This window comes from Fulmarus glacialis, unplaced genomic scaffold (assembly GCF_000690835.1).
Source record: "Fulmarus glacialis isolate BGI_N327 unplaced genomic scaffold, ASM69083v1 scaffold15179, whole genome shotgun sequence".
NCBI lineage: Eukaryota > Metazoa > Chordata > Aves > Procellariiformes > Procellariidae > Fulmarus > Fulmarus glacialis.
The window spans coordinates 1-21,255 of record NW_009233995.1 but is presented as its reverse complement, the minus strand read 5'-3'; the positions used below and the strand labels follow the sequence as shown (position 1 = coordinate 21,255).

General features: G+C 48.6%; 2 protein-coding genes across 2 annotated transcripts in view; one reads left to right on the top strand and one right to left on the bottom strand.

Moving 5' to 3' along the window:
* The window catches only part of XPO5 (exportin 5), a gene marked incomplete at its 5' end in the record, with an annotated part of 30,313 nt that extends 14,153 nt beyond the window's left edge, over positions 1–16,160 (top strand). Inside the window, 15 exons of the mRNA XM_009585515.1 lie at positions 754–953; positions 1,565–1,664; positions 2,580–2,761; positions 7,688–7,788; positions 8,902–8,998; positions 9,542–9,678; positions 10,308–10,405; positions 10,910–10,956; positions 11,162–11,256; positions 12,105–12,167; positions 12,682–12,764; positions 13,524–13,631; positions 13,812–13,949; positions 14,110–14,274; positions 14,824–16,160. Of these exons, the coding sequence (XP_009583810.1) occupies positions 754–953; positions 1,565–1,664; positions 2,580–2,761; positions 7,688–7,788; positions 8,902–8,998; positions 9,542–9,678; positions 10,308–10,405; positions 10,910–10,956; positions 11,162–11,256; positions 12,105–12,167; positions 12,682–12,764; positions 13,524–13,631; positions 13,812–13,949; positions 14,110–14,274; positions 14,824–14,964 (1,755 nt within the window). The remainder of the gene's footprint in view (positions 1–753; positions 954–1,564; positions 1,665–2,579; positions 2,762–7,687; positions 7,789–8,901; positions 8,999–9,541; positions 9,679–10,307; positions 10,406–10,909; positions 10,957–11,161; positions 11,257–12,104; positions 12,168–12,681; positions 12,765–13,523; positions 13,632–13,811; positions 13,950–14,109; positions 14,275–14,823) is intronic.
* Positions 16,161–18,387: 2,227 nt separating this feature from the next.
* POLR1C (polymerase (RNA) I polypeptide C, 30kDa) lies at positions 18,388–20,784 on the bottom strand. The gene is made up of 6 exons (XM_009585514.1): positions 20,649–20,784; positions 20,410–20,529; positions 20,053–20,205; positions 19,732–19,881; positions 19,046–19,162; positions 18,388–18,703 (listed from the first exon to the last, which is right to left on the bottom strand). The coding sequence occupies exons 1-6, from the start codon at positions 20,770–20,772 to the stop codon at positions 18,585–18,587; spliced, it is 783 nt and encodes a 260-aa protein (XP_009583809.1). The 5' UTR covers positions 20,773–20,784; the 3' UTR covers positions 18,388–18,584.
* Positions 20,785–21,255: the final 471 nt, after the last annotated feature.

The following is a 21,255-nucleotide window of genomic DNA, read 5'->3' as shown; positions in this document are numbered from 1 at the left end:
GTTTAAACAAAGACATGTTTGAGGATGCTAATTGAGGTAATTTAGGGGTTCCAGTCTGCACTCTGCAATAGCTGCTAAGAACTAGTGGGTTTGTCTTTGTCCCGCACTACTGGTCCTTGAACTACAGCTGTCTCTTTCCCATGGCCAGCCAAACATCCTCACTGGAAGAGCCAAGGGCCCAGAGCTGCCCCAAAATATGTTCAGATGACTTTGCTGAAGGGAGTGATTGCTAATGCTTATACAAAGTTACAGGAAGACATGGTTGAGACTAGAGTGGGTAGGGAAGAAACTCAACCATTCCTGTGGAGATAGTGATAACCATATGAATTGTTATTAACCGAGTTGCGAGCAAAGAGATGGAAGAGTCCTAAGTCTGGCACTTGAGAGCCAAAGGAGCGAGGTACTTTCTCTGAGCAAATAAAAGAATCGGAACTATTTTGAGGTGTGACACTGCTGTAAGGGATATGACTGCCTAGGAGAGAGAGATTTCCTCTGCTTATTTCAGTCATTCTGGAGACTAAAGTAAACTGGATGCAGGATGATGACAGAGGTTAGGGAAAAAAAGAGGTTCTTTTAGATTGAACATTCAGAGAAACTTGAGACTGAGAAGGAGATGGCTATGTAGAGGAAAGGTAACTTAGACATGCTCCTCCAGCTGTTCTGCATAGAACAGTACACCCCACCTCTGCCTCCCCCAGTGGCCCTCCTGCACAACAAATGCATGATGCTCTTCCACTTGGATGTGTTTTCTAGCCAAACTTTGAGATGTTGTACAACCACGTGAAGCAGCTGCTCTCCAATGAGCTACTTCTGACGCAAATGGAGAAGTGTGCTCTTATGGAGGCCCTTGTCCTCATCAGCAACCAGTTCAAGGACTATGAGCGGCAGAAAGCTTTCCTGGAGGAGCTCATGGCTCCTGTTGCTGGCTTATGGCTCTCCCCAGAGATGCAGAGGTATGGATCATTTTTCTGAGCTTTGAGCTGGAGGTGTTGCAGAAGTAATGTCGTGCCCAATAAGGGAACACACAAACCAAATGAGGGTGGTGGGGTGCCTCGTGACCTCCTGTGCTCTGGGCAGTCATAGTGGTAATAGCTCTCCTGCAGTTCAGAAACTGCCAACTGAGTCTAAATGCTGTTTGTTGAAAATTGCTAGGTAAGAGTTGTTTAAGGTGTTAGAGGAACACTTCCCAGCATGCTCAAAGCATTTGCAGAAAATGAGAAATAAAAGATGTCTTTGCTCATCTCCAGGAGAAGCTAGGAAGCTGAGCTCTCCTTACTAAAGCTGAGGTGTCCTGCAGCCCTGGGCAGCATGCACAAGAGTTTTCCCAGCAGGGCTGTCTTCAGAAGAGATTCATTAGGTCCCCGTGGCCCAAGAGAACTGGAGACGTTTGGAGAGTGTGCATGTCTCTGGTGCTTTTTATCATGTTCCCATGTACAGTGTGGAGCACTAGCTAGTCTCTCTAGCCTGCTCTGTATTTGTTAACATGTTTATTGCCAGTGCAAAGCTCCGCTCAAATTCCCTGGTACAAACAATAATCCCCGTTGCTGTCTTTTGCTGCTGCCAGAGTCCTCTCGGATCCTGAAGCCTTTATCTCATACGTGGGTGCAGACAACAAAATTGCCGATCCAGTCGTGGAAGAGCCTAGTGGCCTGATCCGCTCTAGAGTGAGTATCATTACCAGGAGAGGTGTAATCCTTAGTGAGATGGGACTTGCCTCCTTCCATCCCCCATTTCTGTTGTGGTTACACACAAGATCTCTCCTGATCATCTACTTCTTTAGGGTGCAGATCAGTAGGTTTTTCAGACTGCAGAATAACAGGCTCGGTTTTGCCTCTTTAAGCTACGGTAATGAGCATGTAGGCCATGCAAAACCAGATTTTTCAGCAGAGTGAAGCACACTATTCCTTACTCTTCGTGTAGCAGAGTTTGGTTTTGGAGAAGCAATTGTTTTACATGATTTTTGGAAATATGGTGCAGTGAATTATGCTTTTTGAGCCAGGCAGTATGGAAAGCATCGTGCTGAGACTGCAGCATGGAATATAATTAAAATTTACCCAAGGAGATTCGTGTTGAGTTGTTAGTGAAATGTCTTCACTTCTTGGGCAGACTGCAAATGGAGTTGCTATATTTAGGTCTGTGGAAGACACTGAAATGCAGTCCACAGGGCTGTGCTTGTGATTTGGGGCTAATGCAGTTTGACCACTGTGTCATCACAGATCTCTATATGCATCCCAGCACATAAAGGAGATGAGGAACTGATGGTGTAGACCCTTCCTTTTAGAGGGCAACCTACCAGGTTGCTTGCATGCTCATGAGACCGTATGCATCAATGCTTTGTCTAATAGCGAGTTCCTACGCCATCCTGCCATGGCCAAGGATCACTGAAGGTGATGGAATGTAGCATGATCGTTTGCTGCATTTTCCTGGCAGCAAACCCGCCAGAGTTTGTTCCTATCACCAGATTAGGCTTATTGTAGAGCGTTCCCTTTGAGATGGGTCGATGATGTTTTTTTCTGAAAACCTATTTATTCGGGTTGTGCTCTGGCTAAGAAACAGTCTCTCCACATCTCTTGCTGCAGATAAGCTTTTGCGTGTACACCATTCTGGGAGTTGTGAAACGAGCTCGTTGGCCTGCTGCTACAGAAGAGGCGAAAGCTGGAGGATTCTTGGTGGGATACATGCCCAGTGGAAGTCCAATCTACCGTAATCCCTGCACTGAGCAGGTCCTGAAGCTTCTTGACAATTTACTTGCTCTTATAAGGTGGGTCAAGTTGACTTGAGATCATTTATGTTGACTTCAGAATCTCTGAAAGCCAAACTGTGATAAATACGTGGAATGCTCAGAGCATGTTCTCCCAGTGAAACCAGCGGGAACACAGGCTGGTGCAGGTGCCCAAGTACTGTTCCTGACTGTTCACAGTGGGGAATGGCACTGGGGGAACTGGAGCCTTCTGAATGTTCATTGGCCTGGCCTACAAGAGTCCATCAAAGCCAATGGGAGCTTGGGCTGGGGTTGCCTCCCCCACCTCCACTGCTATAAATCTGCCACCCAGTTAATCGTTTCTCGACTAACATCTCTGCTCTGCCCTCAGCCCCTATAAGGCCACCTCTCCAGTCACCACCAGGGCAGTCCCAGCTCTCATCGCATCCTGTTTGCATTGTTCTCTCTTCAGTGTTAAATTAAGCTGGTTTTGCTGAACATGAACGCCAGCCTCCTGAAGCACTGTCTGCTATTGAAATCAGTGGATGCATACTCTCAGGCTGTTGCTACCTTGCAGTGCCTCTCTGCACGTCACTGGTGTTGTGTACATCTAGGGCAGCCAGAGGAGGGAGCAAGAGAAGGCAGAAAAGGGGAATCCTGAATAACACAGTTCCCAGAATTATAAAGGAGGAATCTGTCTCAGGCTAACTGCTGACACTGGGATTTTGTCAGGCTTACGGGGCAATTTTGTGAGATAATGCTACATGTTATGTACTTGAAAACTTGAGGCTCTGTCCTTGGCAGGAGCCTGTTGGGAAAGAACATTGTCAGATCCACTTAGACTTTTCAGCTCCCAGGTCTGTGAGGAAAGGGGCCCTGTTACTCAAGCTCCGTCTAATCGGGTATGTTTGGTAGTCACTGAGCCCAGGACTCTGTTGCTTCCGGTGAAAAGCAACATGCTAGACTGGTAGCACAAGCACATGCTGTCTTGGCCCACCCTAGCAGTGCTTCTCGTTGCAAAGCACTGTGTAGCACAGCAGGTGGTACTTCAGCCAGTGAGCAGGGTTGAACCATCTTGTTATGGCTGTGCAGCTGTGCTTGAAGTGTTTTTTGCCTTTTGTCCTGGAAGGCTGAAGATCCTATCGATGAGCTTTTGGGATAGGTTGGGTAGAGTAGAGTTGCCCGAGTAGAGGTAGCCTCCTGCCATTTCTTCCAGAGCCTGGAGCATGCTCTGTATTGTGGGAGACCAACTAAACCAGTGCCCAAGGTCTGAACAGGCTGCAACGGACAGACTTTGCTTGTGCAATCACTGTTCTTGCCAGAACTTATGCATTACTAAAAACATTTGGGATCTCTGTTTCAACAAGCTTAGGAAACTGTTGTCAAACTCTATCGCTACCTGTAAAGAAGCAGAAATTCTGTGCCTGCTTGTTTACCACCTCCAGGAAAATACATGAGCTATGTTCTATTGCCAGTGCTTCCCCATCTACATAAAGGAAGAGGCTCCCTGGCTGTTTTTTGAGATAATGCATCTGTATTGTTTGAGCATCTCCCCTGCAGACCAAAATCTTTTCTGAGCACATGGTAGTAACATATATGGAGCAGCCTGTACTTCACTCAGAGCTATCCAGGCTTTTCTTAAGGCTGGATGCTCCAACAAGAATGAATGATGTATTAAGAGCAGTAGATCCTCCACTTCATACCTTTCCTGGCTGCTGCTGGATATAGCGGCCTCTTTGTGTGACAACTGCAAGCTCATAGTTGTTCAGTGCAAATGTTGATAATACTTATGTCTTTCTGGAGAAGTTGGAGCTTGTGCTATGGAGCTTCTGGTGTGGTTTTTGCTGGCTTTGAGTGCCTTTTCCATGTATTGCTTCCTCAGGCCCTCTTTAATATGGATTACACAAGAGAATATGGAATCTGTAGCAGCCTGTCAGCAGGCAGGAAGTAAGGGATATGAGGAAGGCTGGCTGGCAGGAAGGCTGCCTGTGTTGAGGATGCCTTCAGGAACATAGTTGTATTGCTACTTGGGGATGGATGCTTCTTTTAGCTCTGTGCCATTAGGCAGCTTTCTGTGGGGATAAGCAAGGTCCAGTGTTGCTCATGTGCTTATGCAGGAAGCAGACATGGAAGTCCTCACAGATTGTGTTGGTTACTGTGTGGGCAGATCTGCAAGTAGCAGCAGCACGGATCCTACTGAGCAGCTGAATTGAACACCAAGTCAGGCACCAGGATGCAAAAAAAGGGCATTTTGCAGGCTGAGCAGTTGGGTCTGCTGCTCTCTGGATGTTGTGTGATGTTCTTCTCCTGTGTTTGCAGACAGAAGCAGTGAAAGTTGCTAAGCTATTGGGTTTTTGCCGGGGTAAGTAGCTGGAAGGTAGGTCATGGATGAGACCAAAGAAGAATGAGACAAGAGGAATGAGAGGGAGTCCAGGTAACAAGGAAAAATAAGGTAGTCTTCAGTGGCGTAGACGGTGTGGTGTTTTCCCTGCCAGCCTATTTTGTCTCTGTCTTGGTAGCTGTATTTACTGAATGATTTTGAGGTTGCTTTGTTAATCGCTGCTTGCAGCTTTTTGAGTGATGATTCTCCTGTTCTCTGTGGTACCTCATTTCATCTAGGTGCTTTCTATCTTCTGGCTTAAATTGTTCTCTCCTGAATTTAAACCCAAATCACGATCTCCAGCCACCTTTAGATAAAGGCGCATTTCTGGAGTCAGTAACTGCATGAACTAATTGGCGCGGCACCTTTATTGTGCTGGGATTTGCTCATGTTTTGTTACAAATGGACTGGTCAGGCTCAGCAAATGTGTTGCATGGACAAAGGCTTTTTTGGAACTCCTCTTGATGAGATGCTGTCATTACCAAGGCATTAATGCTGGTGAAAGAATTGTTGGATAGACGTGGATGCTGTAGGCATTTTCAGTGTAGACGGCTCCAGCTTTAGATCAAGATTCTTCAAGCACGGGCTGTCCTAAAGGACTCATCTTTTGGCCTTCAAGCCCATCTCTCTAGGCATTACTCTTTCCAGCAGAGCTGTGACCATTGCTGAAAATACACTCCCCTAAGTCCTGCCATATCCTTTGCTTGTGTTTTCTAAAGCATAAATGTCTCTTGAATTTTGTTTTTCCATGTTCTCCTGTGTGTGGGATGCCCAGGAGTGCTGCTCACTGCTGAGCATCTCAGCTGGAACATGCCTAGGGGCTACATCTTCATCATGTTTGAGGGCTGTTGGATGCTTCTTTAACTCCCATGGGAGCAGCTGATTAGCCATTTTCTCTCTGTTACCACTGGGACCTTGCTCAAGTATTAATTAAGGGAGATCGGCCTGTGAGTGAACATCTGCCCTCCCAACTGTCAAACCTGAGAAAATGCTTCAAGGACTCTGAAACAACTAAGGACCAGCTTCAGGATGTGACTGTCTGACCCATCCTGCTGGGGTTAGAGCAGTGGGATTTCAAGGTTCACTCCCGCAATTCCACAGTCCTTGGGTTCGCCCCACTGCCCTTCTGCCCAGCATGAGGCAAAGCCAACATTGGCATGAAGCAGGCAGGAGACATACAAGAGGAGATGATTTTAGTAGCTAGGTTTCAGGATAGCCTCAAGCAGAAATACATAGTTTTTTGAGTTAGTGGAACAGCATTATTGAAACCTTTGTGGAGGCTGGGCTGCTCCCTAGCCCCTCTTGGGAAAGTAAAACCAGCTTGTGCCCCCTTTGAGGCCTGTTGCATGGTGTTAGATCCAGCCCAGAATGAGAGTATGAGTCATTAAGAAGTCATTTGTGTAGCTCTTTCTTATGAAACTTACATACTTGCCTTCCTCACTTGCAGTGAGCAGGGAAGTATTTAACACTTGCAGAGAGAAATGGGATAGTTGTCATTTGGGAGCTAACTCAGGCTCTCTGCAAACTCAGGCAGATGTCACTGCATCGGGGTTGCCAGGATTGTGAACAGAGACCCTAAAAAAAAAAAAAAAAAAAATTAACAAAATCATTAAGACATGAGTGAAAGCTGAGACTCTGGAGACAATACTGAAGTCTGTCTGCACTCCCTTCCCCCAGCCATTCCCATGTACCCCCCTGCTTTGGGAAACGCTGCTCTAGGGGGAGATACTGAGTTGCCCTTGATCACCTCTAGCAGCAGGTACAATGGCATTGCAGTTTTGGAGGAGGCTGCAGGATTTGTGCTGTGTGCAGCTGGCGACACCCAGAGTGGAGGTCTGAGGTCTCAAAGGAGAGAGGTAGGTGAGAGAGACACCCCCTGCTGAGTCCAGCTCTGAGTGTCAGTACCCTGGCTAAGAGGGGACCCTTTTTGGCCTGGATGGCAAGAACCAGCCACCCGTGGCTGAATTGGTGTCCCTCGCGGAGAGCTTACTTGGCCACCTCCTGATGATGCGGAATTGTTCCCAGCTGGATGTGTTGTCCAGGGGGCATGTGTGTCTGCCACGAGTAACATCTCATCAGACTGATGTTCTCCCTAGAGTCCCTCCAATGCCACCTGCCATTCTGGGGACTGTGACCCATCCCTGGGGGGCAGTGTGTGTATTTTGGAGCTGAAACAGCCCCTCCCTCTGCAGGGGCCTTAGGTGCAGAAGATCTTTTGAGATTACAGAATCCGTGTCTTGTCAGTTTTTAAAACACATTCTCTGATCCCTTTGGCCAAGCTAATAAGCTGTTGCCAGCATCGGCTGGAGAATTGCCGGGAGTTTTTACTGCCAGTGCTTGTAAGGGGTGGGGTGGACTGAAATAAGTGGAAGGGGCAGCCAGGAAGATTCAGGACATGAGGTGGAGTCACTCCATGTCTCTGTCGGGTCAGCTTCCCCAATATTTTTGCAGGTGGGGAAGGGGGATCCCATGCACACGTGCTTGGTCTCGCCTTCCTCATCATCTGCCTCAGAGGAGCTGTTCACAAGCTGAAGGAGAGGATCCCACTGTCAAGGGCAAAAGGGGTTGAGCCACATGAGTATAAACCAAGTGCTCTTCTGTTTCAGGACTCACAACAATCTCTACATGCCAGAGATGGTGGCTAGGCTGGGGGAAACGTTTGCAAAGGCCTTAGACATGCTGGATGTGGAGAAGAATGCCATCCTAGGTAAGGAACTTCTCTTCAAGAGGAATGTGTGGGCAGATTCTCAGAGGTATTTGAGGTAGTGGACCATCAATAGCAGTGGAAGTGAAGAGGGGCTGGAGAGCCAGCTTCTTCATAGTATTCGCAGCTTAGCTATGATTTTAACCTGCTGAAATGAAGAAGTTAAATAAGTTACTGGTCTCAGACAAATTGGTTTCTTCTGCATGAAATGAAGGGTACCCTACCAAACTGCTTATCCCACCTGGGCGGTGCTCTCTGCAACATGGCATTTCAGGCTGGAGAGACTGGGGGTGCTGTAATTGTCTGCCTTTGAGCAGAATTAGTGCTCAGCAGGATCCCTGAGTGCTGGTGCAGAGACCTGTCCTGGAGGGCAAGAGCCAAGTCCTGCAGTATGGCCCTGTCATTTGTTTCCAGCCAGTGTATTAGAAAGAGGCTTTTGGAACCATCTTAAAACAGGTTTGAGCTTGTGAACACAGAAGCCTTTCCAGCCAAGCAGAAGTGGGTGGCCTTGCGGATAAGTGTGGACCATGACTCTGGACATTGGGGTTTAATTTCAGGTTCTGACAGACAGTGAAATATTTCGGGGAAGTTGCTTTGTCTTTCTTATCTCTATTTCCTATCTGTAAAATGAGGACATGCTTTCTTTGCCTCTTCTCTGTGAACTATAAACTCTCTGTCTGTGAACCGCTGCACATAAAGCAGCAGGGCCTTGATCTCTGCTCTAAACTTTTTAATATCATAGTTCAGCAGTAGCTCATGTCCTGACAGAGGTGAATACAAACCTGAAGGGATGGGCTATTAGAGGAGATGCACAACTGTCAGCTTTGCTTCTGACTGGGTTCTGATAGCTCCAGTAAGTTTTGCCTTGGAGAAATGAGGGGGCTATAACAACCTTAGTGGGAACACCTCTGCTCTGGGTACAACCGACCTGAACTTGGCTGACCTCTGAGGGGAGGCTCTGCCCCAGGGTTGCTGCACCTCTTCCCATTTGGCTGCATGTTGATCTTGCCAAGCACTTCCCTCACTGCCATCAGGCTAGCTGGGGCCTGCCCAGCACATTCTGAGGGTGCACTGTGCTCTCTCATTAATCTAGCTGAAGCTTATTCTTTCCCACAGGTCTCCCTCAGCCTCTGCTGGAGCTTTATGACTCTCCTGTTTACAAAACGGTCTTAGAAAGGATGCAGGGCTTCTTTTGTACCCTCTACGACAACTGGTAAGAGCACCAGATATCACCCATACAATCCAACATTGTGCAGCTGGAGCAGTAGGCTATTGCTGGGTGCTGACCTCTTCTAGAGTTAGACTTTTCATGTGAGCTGTATCCTATAATATCCAAGTACGAGTTGCAGTGGTGAACTATACTCAGTGGTTGTAACCTACCACATATACATGGAACACAGTTGCTGGAAAAAGTACCTCAAAATGTGGATCTGCTTTTAGGTCTTCTGCAGTTAGGTAGTCGGATTGGAGCACTTATCTTATATCCTGACCTAGTTTGTCTCTCTGCCACTTCTAATTGTGTGTTAGGATACATCAGCACTTGAAACTGCATTTTAGTGCTTAAATGCTTAATTCATTGTCCCTCTGCAGGTATCCCAGAAAAAAAGAGATACTGTGCTAAAATTCCTCTATAGTATTTGTTTAAGAACATGGCAACTATCTAATCTCAAGATGATAGTACTTGCAGCTGTTGCAGGCCAGAGGCATGGTACCTCTTATCTAGCAGAGTTGCAACTAACTTTGTTTTTTGTTGAAGTTTCCACATCCTGGGAAATGCAGGCCCCTCCATGCAACAGGATTTCTATACCGTTGAGGGTCTTGCCACCCATCTCCTCAGCTCAGCTTTCATCAACCTCAACAACATTCCTGATTACAGACTGCGTCCCATGCTCCGTATCCTTCCATCACTGTCTCAGGCCAGCTAGGGAGGCTTTGAGCATGTAAATTGAAAACCTAGTGGCTTCCTAGCATTGTTTTCAGTACGGCCAACCAAAGAAGGGTGATTGAGGAGGTAAACAGGGATACACCTGGTGTGGATGAGGTGTGAGCCTAGGAGGGCATGAGCAGAAACAGCACTGCATGGGGTCAGAGAGAAAAAATGCAAAGGATTTGTGTAATCCTGGAGGCATCACGAGAGGTGGGTAGTGCCTTCCTGTGGAGCAAGGGGGATTGAATAGTGTAGGAGCTTGGCAGTAGGGTGTCTGAGTAGACTCCGTGCTTGTGTGGGAGACCATCTGGGGTTCCCAGCCCACTTTCTAGGGCTGGGCATTCAGTCTGACAGCTAGGAAATGGGCGCTAAGCACCCTCAGCTTTCTCAGCGGAACTGTCAGGGGAAGAGGCTGAATACCTCATGCTCTTGCTGTGTAGAGATGCCACTTGTTAATTCAGGGCTGTGAGAAGATGGGCTTCAAGGTGTCTGTCATTTGGCCTCCCAGTGGAATGGGCTGGTTTGGGTGATGTGCTGCAGTCTCCCTAGCAGCTGGCTGTATGTGCTGGGTTTCTTCCTTAACTGGTCTGTGCAGGTGTGTTTGTGAAGCCCTTGGTACTCTCCTGCCCTTCAGAATACTATGAAACCCTTGTCTGCCCCATGCTGGGACCACTCTTTACCTATCTGCACGTGGTAAGAAAACAGCTTGTTTGATGCCTGTTCCTTGGCAGCCCAGACTCCTTGTAGCAGCTGGCAGCAACGTGTGAGAACGTCTGTCTCTCCAAAGCCAGCAGAGACAAGGGCAGAGCCTCGATGCTTAATGATTTTGATGCTCTTCAGGGGATATGTTGCTCTTGAGATGTGTTGAACCCTGCCTGTTGCACAGCACCCCTTGCTGTGAATTCAAACCTGTGGATATCAGCTCCTCAACCTTCAGCCCTGACAATTTTTGCGGGTTTTTTTTTTGCCTGTGTCCCCTCATTTTCCTGACAGCTCACTCAGATTCCTACAGCCAGCACAGCCGCAGCATCTTCAGCACAGCTGGTAGCAGTTCTTGTCCCATTCAAAATGGGGCTTGGCATGAGAGCTGTGTTTAAAGCCCTTGTGCTTCTATCAGCGGCTATTACTTGGGCCTCTGCGTTGTGTCCAGCACAGCTCCTTAGGAAGGTACTGAATCTTCCCTTTTGTCTTGAACAGAGGTTGTCTCAGAAATGGCAGGTGATCAACCAGCGAAGCATGCTCTGGTAAGCTTTCACCCCTTGATATGAGTACCGAAAGGGGGAAATGGGAAGTGGGATGGAGCATTGGCCCTTTGCCCAGGGAACAGCCCTGCCGGCAGAGGGCTGGAAAACACTGTGTTTACCCTGATGGTGACTCACTCCATGTGGGCGGGCAGAGGGGATACTTGAAGACATTGGCTCCCTTCACACTAAAACCTGTTCTCCTCAGTGAGGATGATGCTGTAGATGACAACCCTGAGTCTCAGGAGATGCTTGAGGAACAGCTGGTCAGGCTACTGACCCGAGAAGTCATGGATCTGATCAGTAAGTGAAATCAAGCTAGGTCCCTGGGACATTTGGGAAGTTTGCTCTGGAGAGGACAATAGCAATTTCCAATGTGCAGTAAAACTTAATTATAATGACCAGTAGTATTTAACGTAATTCTTAGAAGCTAGATGTGACACAGTTAACTCTGCCAAAATCTTAGCTAAAACCTAGTAAGAGATCAATGAAAAACTTTCAGAAGAGAGTTTTCTTTCTTTCATTTAGGGCTCCATGTTTTTGGCACTGTCCCTGTAGCAGTCCAGTCCTCCTTTGGAATCTGGGTTCTCCCTTTCTGTGCCCTGGAGCCCGGTATGGGACATTGATTTGGTCAACCTGAGTGTAGAGCAGTTTTGTTGCTGGCAATTGCCATGTCTCTAGCCAGACAGAAGGGAAGAGTCCCTCCCCCCCAGGCAATCTCCTTTGTGTTCCCTTTCTCCAACACTGTTTTTGCCAGTGTGGCTTTGAGCAGAGGGGCTGGGAAAATTGACTCTGCTTGGAGATTACAGGTCCTCAACCTTGTATCTCTTCACTTGATCTGCCTTAAGATGCTGCTCTTCTCAGGTTATAGGCTTCAAATGGTTTTGCATGTTCCTGGTTCTCAGTAGTTTGAAGCAGCCACTGTGCAGCTGGTTCCACTATGGGAGGGTGCTGTGGGTGGGGTGTTTCAGCCTTCCAGGTAGTGCAGTATCTGGCTTTTATACTGGGCTTTCAGATTCTTCAGATACCGTGTAAGAGCTGGGGGAGCCTAAAGCAGCTGTGAGCCCATCAGAGTCTGTAGGATAATCTCTGCATGTTCTGAAGTAGCATCTTCCCTTTTCTGCTCCTCTGACCTGCAACTGTTTTTGCAGCTGTTTGCTGTGTTTCTAAGAAAGGTGTTGAGCATAACGCTACTGCTGCTGTAGACGGAGACGGTGAGTAAATGCCCACCTTTGCCTTTCCTCCCCTTGGTGCGTGCAAGCACTTTTTCCATTTCTTCATGCATTTCTTGAGGGAGAGGCTGGCCTGTTGCTGGAAGTTCTGTGTTCTGAGGGGTATACGTTTGGTAAGAAGCCTTCAGCTCAGTCCTGCCCAATGTGTCTGGGGGCCACAGAAAAACCTGGTCTAGCCTAGGAACAAATGTACCTTAGGGTTCACAGGTAGCATGTTGGAGCAGCTGATTCTTAAGGTACCAAGAAGAAGGCCGAGGAGAAGAGGAGGATGTGCACAGTCTTCCCAAGAGCTGGAGGTAGCTAGTTGGGTGCCCTTTGTGCCTCACAAAGGGTGGGTGCTTTCTGCTTGGAGAGAAACATTCTGGCAAGCTGTGCCAGCATACTGATTCAGTGTGCTGTCCCCTGGTTCCCAGCTTAGTTCTCACTGTGCCTCCTTGTGTCTCCCTCAGTCCTCGGGAGGCTGCGTTCACAGTGCTGCCTTTTCTCTGCTCTGCAGATGATGAGGCGATGGCCACGGAGGTGACTCCCCCTGCCAGCGCAGAGCTCACCGAGCTCGGCAAGTGTCTGATGAAGCAGGAGGTAAGAGCGCATGCTCTGACTTCCACCATCCTTCCTCTGTACTCTTTGTCACGCTTGTCTGTGGTGCAGCCAGATGCTGCTACAGAGATCTAGGCTGCTGGAGCATTCCCTAGCATGAGAATCTTCTCTCGGGAACATATGTGGTTTTTAAGAGTCTTGTTAATGATTGCAGAAGCCACAAAGCAAATGGGGGTTGGGATCCAGTATAACATGCAGCTACAGTTTCAGCCCTTCTGTGGGCAAGGCCCTGTGCATTCAGCCCCCAGGGTGCTCCCTGGCTCTGCCTCCATCCTGGGCTCCAGCCTTCATGAGGAAGAACTTCACCCAGCAGCTCTTTTTTTCTGTAAAATCTGCCAGATCTGGCACAGGAGCCGAAGTGTTAACACAACCCACTGTGCAAAGCACCTTCATCCTAATACCTTTGTACTCCTCCTCTCCTGTGGACACCTCAGAAGCTCTTGCAGAAGCTTTTGCAGTGACTTGAGAATAGCAGCTGATGGGAGTCCATGGGTGCTCCAGGGCCTTTCCAGGGGAGATGAAGAGGGCAGGTTTGCTTGACGTGGTTCCTCACGGCTGTGATGGTGCACACTGGGTGCCTTTGAGCACCTTCAGCTGGAGCAACAGCAGCAGCACGCAGGATTCTCAGAAGATAGCCCCAAGGAGCTCCTGCAGAGTTCCTGGATTGCTTCCCTTCAGATTTGAACCCTGGAGGCGGGAAATCATTCCTCTGACTGGTTTCCCTCTCTGACTCCTTTTCAGGATATTTGCACTGCGCTGCTGATCACTGCCTACACATCCCTCTCCTGGAAGGACACCTTGTCCTGCCAAAGAACCACAACACAGCTTTGCTGGCCGCTGCTCAAACAGGTACCTCTGGGAAGAAGGAGGGATTAGTTCTGGCAGGGTTGAGAGGGGAAGCTCTGAATGTAGTGAGAAGCGTGGCTGCTTCACCGCTGGGCACCTTCTCCCTCGGGAAGACCAAGCTGCTGCAGAAAGGCAGTCATGTATCAGCATCCTGCTTCCGTGCTGACAGTGCTTCTTCCCCAGGTGCTTCCAGGAAACCTCCTGCCCGATGCCGTGTCCTGGTTTTTCACAAGTGTGCTGAAGGGCTTACAGACACACGGGCAGCACGATGGCTGCATGGCAGCTCTTGTCCACCTGGCTTTCCAGATCTACGAGGCCTTGGTGAGAAACTCTCCTCTTTGTCCAGATGCCAGGTTGGCTGGGGAGTGGTGGAAAACTAATCCCATGCCCACTTGGGTAGGGGCAGAGGAGCTAATGGCCCCCCAAGGAGGGCAGGGCTGCTCCTCTAGCAGAGCTGTGTTAACCATACTTCTCCCTGCAGCGCCCTCGCTACGCTGAGCTGAAGGCAGTGATGGAGCAGATCCCAGACATCCAGAGGGACTCTTTGGAGCAGTTTGATTCAAAGCTTCTCAACCCAACGCTGCAGAAGGTGGCAGACAAGCGCCGGAAGGATCATTTCAAGCGCCTCATCACAGGTTGCATCGGGGTAGGTGATATCCTGGAGGAAAATGAACCTGTATCATTTCATGCCCATACCCTGCAGAAGTGACGGGGCAGCCACTCTGCCTGCCTCTCCCCAACCACCCCCCTTCCCAGCCAGGAAGCTGTTGCAGCATATTGTCTCTCTTCAACCTGGAGGTACAGCGGGGATGGCAGCACAGACTGAGCAGCCCCTCGAGCAATGACCTCTCACTGAGAGGGAAGGGCTAGCTTGCACAGGGGTGCCCGGGCGAACAGGGTGTTAAAATGTTTGAACAAAGCTGCTAGGTGGGTGCTGGGCTTTTGTGAGGGTGGTGGCATTGGAGTCTGGTACATTGAGTTAAAAGCTGGGGACCTGGTGCACTGGTGGTTATCTCGGTGCCCTGGCACTTGGGAAGGACCAGGCCTGAGATTCCCCAAAATGCAAGCAGGGGGTTTGGGCCTAGGGATTGCTCAGAATCTGGGGTCTGCCTCTGATCTGCAAGCAGGCTGCCCCTGAGTTAACTGGGGCTATGCAGGCAGTAATGACTCATGCCTGCTTGTCTGTCCTCTGCAGAAGCCCCTCGGGGAGCAGTTCCGCAAGGAGGTTCACATCCGGAACCTCCCATCTCTATTCAAAAAGGTGAAGCCATCACTGGAGACGGATGTGCTAGAAAATGAGGATGGAGAGGGCCTGACTGCACTCTTTGAGCCCTGAGCCTGGGATGCTGCAACCATCTCCTCCCCTACCTTATATTTTGTCTCTCCTCATAGTAAGCACATTAGATTCTCCTTGTCATCACCTCCACAAGCGTTCGTCTGAATAAAGCCCCTTACAGGTCCTGTCCCGTTCTCCCTACGCTGGGATGGGGCCTGCGGTGGCATTTGAACCAGGCTATTAAGCTTTCCCTGATTCCTTCCCGTCCCCTCCATTGGATGAGCATCTTTGGACCTCTGCTTCTCTGCAAGGTGGGAGCTGAGCCCATAGACTCTGTTAGGTAAAGCCTGGTCATCCTGTAGCCTTGGGTTACTCTTGCTCCACTTCTTCATCCTTTGGGGTTTAGGATTAATGCAAAAGACAGAGTAGTGCACCATGTGAAAAGGGGCTACCTTAATCTTCCTCTGGGTGCTAGTAGCCAGGCTTTGTAGGGAACACATCAGACACTCCTGTCATGCCTATCAGCACTTGTCCCTAACGGACTGGTACTCTGATGAATCCGTTTCCCTCCAGGATGCTGAGCCTTGGGCTGAGGGCTGTGTGCCAGTAAGCCTAGCAGTGCTCTAGGATCTCCCTCGAGATCAGCCTTTCTAAGGTGCAGCTGCTCTCTAGGAGGAGGCAGACACTGTCATATATATACATATATATGTGTATATATATGATCATACAGCTTGTTCTACCCAGAGCCAAATGGAAGGCATTTACTTTGTGCCAGCCTTTCTTGGACATCTCTCAGGGGGAGCAGGACAGACGTTTTTTTTTTTTTGCTACTATTTTTCCTTTTTACCATGCCCTATAGACTAGAACATGGCCAGTGCAGGGTACACAAAATCTGGACCAATATCTGAAGCACCTGCAAACCAAAAGGGATCTTCTCACCCTGTTGCTGTGGAGGTGACAGTAGCCCGTGTTTTTATCCAGTTTGGTACTTCTCAGAGAACTGTGTGGTGGGGCAGGAAGGGTGGGGTTTATACTGCAGTTTACAGGGGGGGAGCCAGATCAGAAACTGGGTTTTAGATGAGGTGGGACTCTATCAAACCACTCCAGTCTGCAAAGCTGGTTCTTCTTACATGATAAATGGTTCACTCGATCTATCCTAGTGTTAGGACAGGAGCTGGGAGGGTCTGTCCAGAGCTAGTTGGCAGTTTTGCCATCTGGGAGACAGAACAAGTAATAAACTGTGGCAGGCGGAGAAGGTGGTGTTGGGAGGGGTGGGAGCGCAGAAAAGAAGAGCAGGCCTTGGGAATCCACTCACCCTCCTGCCCCTGCTGTTCCACCAGCACCCTCCACTTTCCTCCTGGCCTCAAACTTTTTTAACCTCTGAGTTAACATGGCTCCTGGCTCTAGCACAGGCTGGGGGTATTTATTGTGTTGTGATATTTTTAACATTCTGTGACTTCATGCTAGACACAAGGGGGTTTTTTAAAATGGTTTTTAGAACCTTTTTTGTAGGAATGTTTAAATCCGAAGCTGTCTCTGAACTGGTTGTGTTACACCTCTGAATGTCAGTAAAGCTATTTCAGTTTCATACACATGGTGTCATGGTTTCATTTTTATTCTTTTATCTGTTTCAGTAAGATCTGAGGCCTCTGCTCTGCCCAGATTGTCTTCCTAAGGATTGTTCAGCACTCCTCAGTCCAGCTACCAAAAAGGGAGCACCTTTGCTGGTAGTCAGCATACATTATCAGGGAGGGGATGAACCATTCCAGACTACATAATTAAATTAGAAGGCAAGGGGAAAATTGCATTTTAAAGTATTTATGTTACTCACAGCTGGTTTATATTAATTCCACAACAGCTGCTAGGTCCCAGTTTACAGCTTGAAGGGTACATGTTGCCAAAGCAAAGCCCTTTGGCATGGCTATTCCAGCATATGTCCCATAAGTAATATGGGAAATATGTGAAGCAATAGCACAGAAAGGTGCATATGCTACTAAAGTAGCCTCCAAGCCCTAGCTTTGGCTGGGAGGAGCAATGTCTTGCAATAGCACTGTAGTTTAGCCATAACTCTCTCAGCTGACCTTTTCAGTAACACAGGAAGGTGATGTAGCTATTGCCTTTGGTCTGTCCCCTCACCCGATGAAGGTTGTATGAAAGGTCTCTTTTACAACAAAAGCAGAAGTCCTCAAAGAGGTGGGCCCAGCAATATCAGTGTAAGTTTTTGTTACAAAACCTTTTTCCAAGGCCCTAGCTGTAATCCAGCTCAGCACGGACGCTGCTTCAGCTGAAAGGATCCAGCTAGAAATTACTATTTTTCAAATGGGATTAACGCCTAAAGGAAGTTTACAGAATAAGTAACCATAGCTGAGTGAAACAGGTAGAGAAAAAGTACTACACTAAACTCTAGCACTGTAGTGAGGATTGACTTAAGCAACTGGGACACACCAGTACTCCTAGCCATTCTCTGAAGTTCCAGTTCCTTCATCAGCTTGTCAAGAGAGACTTTCACAAGCCAAGACCTACCCGGTGCTGACTAACAGTAGTGCTCACCACTGAGACTAACTTGCAAGTTCTCCCAGGCTTCCCTGGGTGGAGACAGGCCTTTGGCTGTCACTTGCCCTCCACCATCCAGTTCTGCTTCAAGGTCACTGAAAGGGAGAAGAGAGTAGTCGAATCTAACACCTGGGAAAAAATGTCTTACCTTGAGCTATTTAAGAAGGGACAGTCAGTCCTTACAGAGCTGCCTTACCTTTGCACAGAGAAGCCCAGTACTGTATCATAGAATCATAGAATGGTTTCGACTGGAAGGGACCATCAAACACAATCTAGTCCAACCCACCCCCCCCCACCCCCCCCCCCCCCCCGCCCCCGCTGTGGGCAGGGACATTTTTCACTAGATCAGGTTGCTCAAAGCCCAGTCCAACCTGACCTTCAACACTTCCATGGGATGGTGCATCCACAACTTCTCTGGGCAACCTGTTCCAAGATCTCACCACCACCCTCATTGTAAAAAATGGCTTATGTCCAATACAAGTCTACCCTCTTTTACCCTCTTTCAGTTTAAAACCGTTGTCCCTTGTCTTGTCACTACAGGCCCTGGTAAAAAGTCTTTCTCCATGCCCTCTTTATATATTGAAAGGCTGCAATAAGGTCTCCCTGGAGCCTTCTCTTCTCCAGGCTGAACAACCCAAACTCTCAGCCTTTCTTCATAGGAGAGGTGTCCCAGCCCTCTGACAGTACAGCCTTTTATCTACCATATTAACTACCCTGGAGCTGGTTTGAGACACCTGCAAAAACAGTCCTGCACTGACAGAGACTTGTTAAATCTCACTGACCTGCTACGCTTTACTACACTGCCATTTTGGTCCTTTTCACATACTGCATGCAAGCTAAAATAAATGCTATTACTCATCTTTAGACCCACTGCCACTTTCTTTGTGTATTACTGTTTCACAATTGTGAACAGCACAGCAGGAGACAGCTGTAAAGAAAAGCCTTTATTTTAGTGCATCTCCTCACTGAGGCTCATTACCAACAGAAAACAAATTCAAAGAGATTGTCCTAGGACTCTTAACAAGCCCATCTCAAACCTCTTGCCTACAGAAGAGGAATCACCCCTGCAGGCAGGTGCAGGAAGCCCAAACAGCAGTGCAGGGATATGCTTCCCAGCTACAGCCTGGTCACTCCATAGGCACAGAGTCCAGTTCATTCAGGAAGCGCTGACACTTTCCCATCAGGATCTTGATGGCTTCACTCACCAGCACATCTGGAGGCAAGATACCCGTCGACTCCACTGAAACTGCACAGAGACACAAGTCAGCACAGCCGCTATGCAGCTTCAGCCTACACCTGGCTCCAGCATTTCTGTCCCTCGTCTTCCCTTACACCACACTTCTGACAAGCCAGAACTTCACAGCCAGAGGAGAAGAGGTTACATTTGCCAGCAGGAAGCACAAACACGTTCAATCCCAAAGCAACACCAAACCACAACCTCAGTAGTTACTGGAATATGAATGTATGAAGACTGACCATGTCGGGGGGAAGGGGGAGGCAGAGACCCAGTTACACATGCTGGCCAGTCTCTGCTTGTTTACACAAACCACAGCAGGGCTCTACCTTCTGTGGAAAATGGGGCACTTACAGATGTAATGGTTTCGCACTCTTGCCAGGCGCACAAGGTTTTTCAGACCCTCATGACGGAAGACTTCTCTGCTGAACGTGTCCAACCGTGCATTGGCTACTCTTGCCACCTTTTTTCCTAAAGGGGAAAAGATGAACCGAGATGGGCACCTATAGCAGATGGGTGCCTTGTGGTCATGGCAGATGCTTACCCCTCAAACATGCGCTCCTCCATCAGATAAGGCAGCAAAGCCACAAATACAAAGAATTAGTACATCCCCAACATGAAACTCCAACCTGATAGAACTGGTGTTCTTGAGCAGTTCCAACCCAAACACAAAGCTTGTATGTACCTTTGGGCAGGACACAAGAAGCCTTCTCCACGCTCAGCTGCTGGAAAGAGCAAGCTCACTACCCAGTCTTAAAGACAACTGAACAGTACTAGAAGCTACAGTCAGCAGCCGCAGGGCTCTGCAGACCGGCACCCAATGCCTTTGCATTTCAGGGAGATGCCAGTTCATCACCCAACACATCTGCATGTGACAGCCACTCATCCATAAAACCAGGCTCAGAATAGCATGAACGGTTTCTGATTGGCAAGATATCATCACAACGTGGTTTTGTCTCTTCATGGTTTGGCTCTAGTCTCTAATCCATCTCTGCTAAGGTTTGTAAGGAAAAAGGCACTTCAGAGCAGGAAAAAAGTACCTTTGATGTTCTGGATCTCAATGACTCCAGGGGAAAAGCACTTCTGCAACATCTCAGCTGCCTCATCCTCAATAGGCTGCAGGAGAGTAATGTCAGGAAGCAGTCGATAACTAGCTGTGGCCACGGGAGAAAACTTGGCATGATCTTTACCTGCATGAAGAGTTAAGGATGAGGGCAGGCCTCACGCAATGAGAGTGCAAGGATGCTGGAGCCTAAAGTTCCAGGGGGAAAGCCAGTTCTTCACCCTTCCCCTTCACACAGCTGTGCCCTAGTCCAAGCACTCGCACTCCTCCTCCGGCTGCCCCAGGACCCACGACTCACCTATACCCTTGACACAGTGCATAAGCACATCTATTTCCTGACCAGGTCGCAACAGTGCAATGAGGATGTCATCGTGAACAGGTCGGAAGTCAGCATCTGGAAAGAGGTCTGTCTGATTTCCCAGGGGCACCCACGTCATATGTTTACTGTACACTGTGAAGAGAAGCCACAAGCATCAGCCAGCTGCTGTCTCAAAACAGGTTGCTGACCCGTACAGGACTGGAGATGGCAAAAAGTAAGTTCAGCAGAATGAGAGAATCGGCTCTCTCTGCTCACAGGGCTGAGAGAACAGACCAAATCCTGTCTCCCAAGACCAAAAAAGAAAAAAACACCACTTATTTTTAGGAGAGATCTCACCTTTGTGATTGAAATATAGTTCATTAGGATCAGACGATTCCTTGGCTGCCTGAGGGTTTCGGCTACATTTTATTTTCAGCTGGAACTGCAAAGTATCAATTTCCGTGCCTTCTTCATCTCCTGGGAAGGGAAGAACAGCGTGAGCCTCTATGGAATCACACTTCTGCTTGGTTTACATGACCCCGATTTCCTGCTTCGGAGGAAACCTTCAATATTTCTATTTGATCCAAGGCTCTCACCTTGGTTTCTATATTCGAAGAGTCGAGGGTCAGCTCGGATAGGGATGAGGCCCAAGCGATGAGCCAGAATTTCATCCTGCACAATGGATGTGTTGTTGTACACAAAGACCTTCTCTACAGCCATCGTTGGCACCTCAGGGAGACAACGGATCAAGTCAGCATAAGATGTCAGTTGAACTAATGCCAACAGAATATCCATCTAGAGTGTCCCTTCTTTACCATAAATAATTGCCCTACAGACTCTTTTCAGTGGTATTTCTGCCAAACCAGGCTACCCAATATACCCTTACACCCAAGATACCCCCATCCCCGTTTTTTTTTTTTTTAAACAAATGATCACAAGAAGTGAAGGGCAGGCTGACCCACAGACACTACCAGCAGCACCCTTAAGAGCGACAAGTGCTATTCCTCATGCTGCTAAGGCCCTAATTCTCTTTGGGCTCCTGGCACACATGCAGAACGAATTTGCGCTTCTCTCCCAAACCTAGAAGCCATCCCCAAGCCGTCCGCTGATATAAGGCAGGGCCCTCCCCACTCCCCATCACGCAAGTCCCCCGCTCCTAGGCCGGCACCCCCACGCCCTCCCCGCAGCTCCCCGGCGAGCCTC

Coding starts and splice junctions, on each gene's coding strand:
- POLR1C (XM_009585514.1), bottom strand. CDS start 20,772: ATGGCTGTAGAGAAGGTCTTTGTGTACAACAACACATCCATTGTGCAG. Junction 20,530..20,648: donor CTTCGAATATAGAAACCAAG/GTGAGAGCCTTG, acceptor TTCCCTTCCCAG/GAGATGAAGAAGGCACGGAA. Junction 18,704..19,045: donor AGTGCGAAACCATTACATCT/GTAAGTGCCCCA, acceptor GTCTCTGTGCAG/TTTCAGTGGAGTCGACGGGT.